At 31.5% G+C, this 5,980-nt stretch overlaps 1 protein-coding gene across 1 annotated transcript; it reads left to right on the top strand.

The window, feature by feature from the left end:
- The first annotated feature begins 250 nt into the window (after positions 1-250).
- Positions 251-1,141, top strand: LOC124363600. Its single transcript, XM_046818856.1, has one exon. It carries the CDS (start codon positions 251-253, stop codon positions 1,139-1,141), a length of 891 nt encoding a protein of 296 aa, XP_046674812.1.
- Positions 1,142-5,980: the final 4,839 nt, after the last annotated feature.

Here is a 5,980-nt window from a genome sequence, read left to right as displayed (position 1 = left end):
TGTTTATTATCATAGGAAAATATTTGTATTTGAATTATAGTGTTATTCACAGATGAAGAAAATATTAATACATGAGTCGGCGCTCAGAGAGTGAAGGTCGCAGAGATAACGCTGTGTGCTGGTCGTTCTAAGCCTAACCTGTATATGCCAGTTAGTGCAAGCTTTCTATTTATTTTCTACTTTGTATACTTATTTTGGTGTTTACATCGACAATATTTTATTTCGCTGGTTCGCTATTATTTTTTCAAACATGGCTGTTTGTGACGTGTGTGTGAAACCTGTGAAATCTAACCAAGTTAAGTTGCAGTGCAGTGACTGCAAAAAGGAGTTCCATGCGCAGTGTTACAACTATAGTAGGGCTGACGTAGAATGTCTAAATGCAGAGGGTTTGCCATGGAGGTGTAAGCCTTGTAGTGCAGTAAGAAGGAAAAGTCTTCGTTTTGATGCTGAAGTTACTGAGGGGTCGCTCACTTTGGAGGATGTAATGCAGAAAATCATAGAAATCGCTGATAACCAGAAAAAGCAAGAGGCGGACTTTAATAAGGCCTACGAACACATGAATGAAAAATTGGAAGAAAATACGAGGTCAGTGATTGAGCATAAGGAGTCCATTGATAAATGTTTGAAGATAGTAGATGAAATAATAGCAGAAAACAATAGATTAACACGTAAAGTTTCTGAGCTTGAGCGTAAGATCGAAGACATGGAGCAATACTCGAGGCTGAACGCGGTCGAAATCCATGGAGTTCCTGAGAGCAAGAATGAGGATGTTGTGCAAGTGATCAAGGATGTCGGGAAAGGTTTGGATATGGATATAACTGACTCGATGATAGATGCCTGTCATCGACTGGGGAGACGATCTGAACCTGGAAGTCCACCACCTGGTATAATACTGAAGTTTGTTAGACGTCTAGACAAGGAGGAACTTCTGAAGAAACGTCGTGTGAAATCCAACTTCTCGACCAGACACATGAACTGGACAATGGATCAGCCTGTGTACCTGAACGAGTCCCTTTCACCTACAAGGCGGAGACTGTTCGCGGAGGCGAGGAAGGCAAAGAAGGACAAAGGATACAGGTTCCTGTGGGTCCGCAACGGGAAGATCCTCATGCGCAAAGAAGAGAAGAGTCCAGTGATTTAGGTGACCTGTCAGGCTGACATAGCTAACCTGTAGGTTGTAACGATAATGGTAATCACCTTCCAAAGATCAATTTTGAGTTACCGGTGTATTACTAAGCTATTATACCTTAGTTTGATTTTTTCTAAGAAAATTTATAAACCAAGTAATTATTTAAAATGCAATTTTTATTTATCTGATTATATATAGTTTGTACTTTAATAGTATTAATTTTCTGAGATATACCCTTATTATTAATATCTGTTTCATTCTTGATTCAGGTTTTTTACATTTTATGTAACAATAAATGGAAAATAATGTAGTAATATTTCATCAGGATATTAGAACCATAAGAGCAAACTTTGATCTATTTTCAGCTGAAATGATAAGTAACAATTTTTCTCCTGACATAATAATTTTATCTGAAATTTGGATAAATTCTAATGAAGTTAATTTATACAATTTAAATAATTATAATGTATATTTTAAATGTAATGAACAACACAGGGCGGGTGGTATAGCAATTTATTTTAAAAAGTCATTGATATATGTTAGTAAATTAGATCTATCTTGTCAATCACCTGATTTGCTCCTGTTGTCGTTTGAAATAATGGGTAAAAAGTTTTCATTGATCGCTATTTATAGATTGCAGTCCTTTACAGCGGATGTTTTTGTTGATGATATGAAAATGTTGTTCAGCAGAATGAATAATACTTTTAAAAATATTAAAAATTTATTGTGGGTCGGAGATGTAAATATAAATATTTTGGATTGTTATAATTTTAAAACAGCAACGTATGAATACAGTAGTTTTATGGCAATTAATGGTTTAGAAAACTGTTTGAATGAACCAACTAGAATAACTAATGAGTCAAAAACTTGTATAGATCATGTGTTTGTTAGGCTTTCTGATAAAGGTGTTGTAAATGTAGAAGCAAGTGTTAGGCATCTGGACATAACTGACCACTCACTCGTGCAAGTACAAGTGTGCGTGTTGGGAGGGGCGGAGGGGAGCGGAGCTGTGCCTCCCCGTCCCTCCGCTCCTCGCTGCCGCACTGATTACAAACGTTTGGAACAGTTGATAGACAACGCTGACTGGACACCGGTGTATGGTCGGCTTGATGCGTCATCTGCATTCGATAAGTTTTTTGACGTATTGGAGACGTTCATAATTGAAAGTAAGGTTGAAGTTAAATCTAATTATTCATCTTTCACTAAAATCAAGCCTTGGATTAATGATTACATTTGCATGAAAATAAAGAAAAGAAATCATCTATTTAAATTAGTAAAAAAGCACCCTCAAAATGTGGAATTAAAAAAATATTATTCAGCGTTTAGAAATAAGTTAAAAATAGATATTAAGGACCTCAAAAATAAATATTACAAATATCAATTTGAGCAAAGTAAAGGAAACTCGAAATCTACATGGAAATTAGTGAATAAATTAACAGGTCAAGGAAGAGAAAATGATTGTCAGATAAAAGTTCAAATTAATGATGATGATGTTGTTGATGAACCCTTTGTAGTAGCTAATGAATTTAACTCTTTCTTTTTGGATATAGTAAATCAAATAAATTTAAATTCACAAATCAGTAATAATTTCTTAAATCTGCCTTATAAAAACCAGTTTTTAAATAGAATTGAAAGAAAGTCAATATATTTAGAACCAGTATTACCACAAGAGATTATACTTACAATTGATTCTCTAAAAAACAACAGTGCTGCAGGTGTAGATGGAATTAGTTCTGTCTTATTGAAGAAAATAAAAACTAAAATTATTGATGTTCTAACGTATATCATAAACTTAAGTTTTACTACTGGAGTTTTTCCAGAAAAACTTAAACTTGCTGTAGTGATACCTATATACAAGAATGGATCCAAAACACAATGTAACAGTTACAGGCCAATATCCTTGTTGTCATGTTTCTCCAAGGTATTTGAGAAATTAATGAAAAAAAGAATAATAGGTTTTTTGCAAAATACAAACTTTTTAGCTGCAACCAATTTGGATTTAGATCTGGGCTGAATACCGAGCATGCTTTAATTAATTTTATGACTGATGTACACAATGGTTTAAATGAAGGGAAGTGCGTGGGAGGATTATTTTTGGACATTAGGAAGGCATTTGATACGGTTAATCATAAAATTCTTCTGGACAAACTTAATTCGTGTGGTATTAGAGGTATTGTTCATAAATGGTTTGAAAGCTGTCTTTTGGAGAGAAAACAATGCGTTAAAGTGAGTTCAGTTATGAGTAACTTGGGCGAGATAACAAGTGGTGTTCCGCAGGGTTCGGTATTGGGTGCACTATTATTTATAATCTATATAAATGATTTGTGCGGAGCTACATTTAAGGGTAACTTGACATCTTTTGCTGACGATACGGCATTGTCTTACAAAGGACTTGAGTGGAATACAGTAGAAATAGCAATGGAGGAAGATCTTAAAGCATTAAAGTGGTGGTTTTCAACTAATTGTATGGTCTTGAGTTCAGAAAAAACCAAATTTATTACTTTTACCTTAAAACAAAACCCAACTGTCTTCAAAAAAGTTAGATACATGTGTGCGTTCTGCCTTGAAAATAATTGTATGGGAACGTGTTTAAGAGATGAGTGCACATTTGTCAAATCCACAAATGAGATAAAATACTTGGGTGTTATATTAGAAAGTGATGTTTCTTGGAAAGCACACATAATTAAATTAAGGGCTAAATTAAACAACATAACAAGATATTTTTATTTTTTAAGGAACTTATGTGATATAGATGTTTTGCGTATGCTATATTTTTCATTGGTTCAAAGTCGTTTGGAATATGGAATCGTGATTTGGGGTAGTACTTATAAGACTTACTTAGACATAATATACATACAGCAAAAGCATATATTAAGATTGATGTGTCTTAAAAATAAATTTGAACATACAAGCCCGCTTTTTAAAACACTTAAAATTCTCAAACTTTATCATTTGTTTGCTTATAAGGTAATATGTTCATTTTACTCTAAGAGTGGTATCAATCCTCAACCAGCAAATAAGTATAGAACAAAACTTAGAAACTGTAGCAATTTCATTGTTCCCAAACCAAACAATGCATACTTTACTAGAACTTACAACTTTATCGCGCCTCGCATGTTTAATAAATTACCAGACAATATAAAAAATTCATCCACTAAATTCACTTAAAAAAAAAAAATTAAATGATTATCTTGTAGAAGTAAATAGTGTTGATTTTCTTTTTAATATACAGCAGTAAACATAATATAGTGACAAATGAGTAGTTTTTATGGTACAACTGACTACAGCCTGTATTTTCCCAAAATATTACAAAATAATAAATTCACAATGATGTCGGTGATTAATAATTATTTTTTATTAATTCTTTTTTACCGATTTTGTTTGTTTGTTGAAGTTTTTGCAGAGTTTAGGTATGGCAACAATTCAAGTAAAGTTGACCGTTTGTTTTTAAAGTTAGTATAATTTTTTTCCTCTCTGTTAGCTGAGATTTTTTTTGTTAATTTAAATTGTAGGAACCTCAAAACAGGCATTGCCTAAGAGACCCTAGATTTCCTTTTATCCATATTTGTAAATTTTTAAATATAGTACGAGTATAATGTGTAGTTAAGTTTATAGGTAAGAACTCATTGGTTATATTAATTTTGTAAATAATTTACTGTTTTGTATAATACTGTACCATTGTATAAAAAAAAAGGAAATAAATCTATTCTTATTCTTCTCTTATTCTTATAATATCTAGTTCACTCTACTGTACAAGACGTAAATGATATTCCTTTTTAGAAAATATCCTTTGTGCTAGCCTTGAACATTATTTTTTTTTAATATACTATATATTAATTGAGTCTGTTTAAAATTTAAAATAATCCATTTTGTTCCTATTTTTTAATTTATCTAAAATTTAAAAGATCTCAGATTGAAATAATTGTATCGATATTGTCTCGTACGTAACGGTAGTGGTAATTTAGAAGTACAACATATTTATAGTAGATGTTGGGTAGTTTATTTTACTGGCGTATGTATATTAATCTAAAAGTCTATTCTATTCAGCAAAAAGCTTCAATCAAATCTATTTAAATCTCATTAAAATAACCATGAATAAGTTAAATTCAGTTAACAGTTTGACAATTGAAATACTTTTTCGAATTTATTTGTATTCAGATTTCCTGAGTAAATTGAAATTGCTTCAGAAGTTCCAGATAGCTTTATGAATTAAATTGGTATATTAAGGTAAAACATATTTAAAAAAATCATAAAATATCATTAAAAAAATCTAAAGTGACTTTAAGTTCTAAGAACGAAATAATAATCCAATTCGTACCAGTAGACCGTGGAATAGTTTATTGAAAATCATCAGCCCCAAAAGAATTATATTCAACTACAAAACTAAACACTACGTAACATTTTACTTATCTCAATTAGTTTTTAGATGTACTACAGATGCACTGACGAATATTTGTACATTATTCAATTTTATTGTCTGTTTATTTGTAGGTAAAAGTTATATCACTAAAATATACAGGTGATAATTATGTCATCAATTGAACAAGATAAATTGATGTTAAGCTGTGAATAATGTGGAACGAAAGTTGTGTAACTTCTAGTCTGGTTGTAAAAAAAACAAGTGAAATAACAAGGAAAAAAAATTTCTAAACCAGAAAGGTATTTTTAGTTATATCTAGACTGTTAAAACAATGAATTGTAAAATGTCTTAATTTACTTTTATTGTTTTTTAAATGCATGTCATTATCTGCATTGTTTATTCGTGTAAAAACTGAATTTAACCCATTCACACTTCCTGGCTGTAGAACTATTCCCACAATTTTTCTGGAGTCCAGGCTTAAAGCAGCATGC

The sequence above is a fragment of the Homalodisca vitripennis genome, chromosome 5 (assembly GCF_021130785.1).
Source record: "Homalodisca vitripennis isolate AUS2020 chromosome 5, UT_GWSS_2.1, whole genome shotgun sequence".
Lineage (NCBI taxonomy): Eukaryota > Metazoa > Arthropoda > Insecta > Hemiptera > Cicadellidae > Homalodisca > Homalodisca vitripennis.
This window is presented reverse-complemented; position numbering and strand designations above follow the sequence as displayed.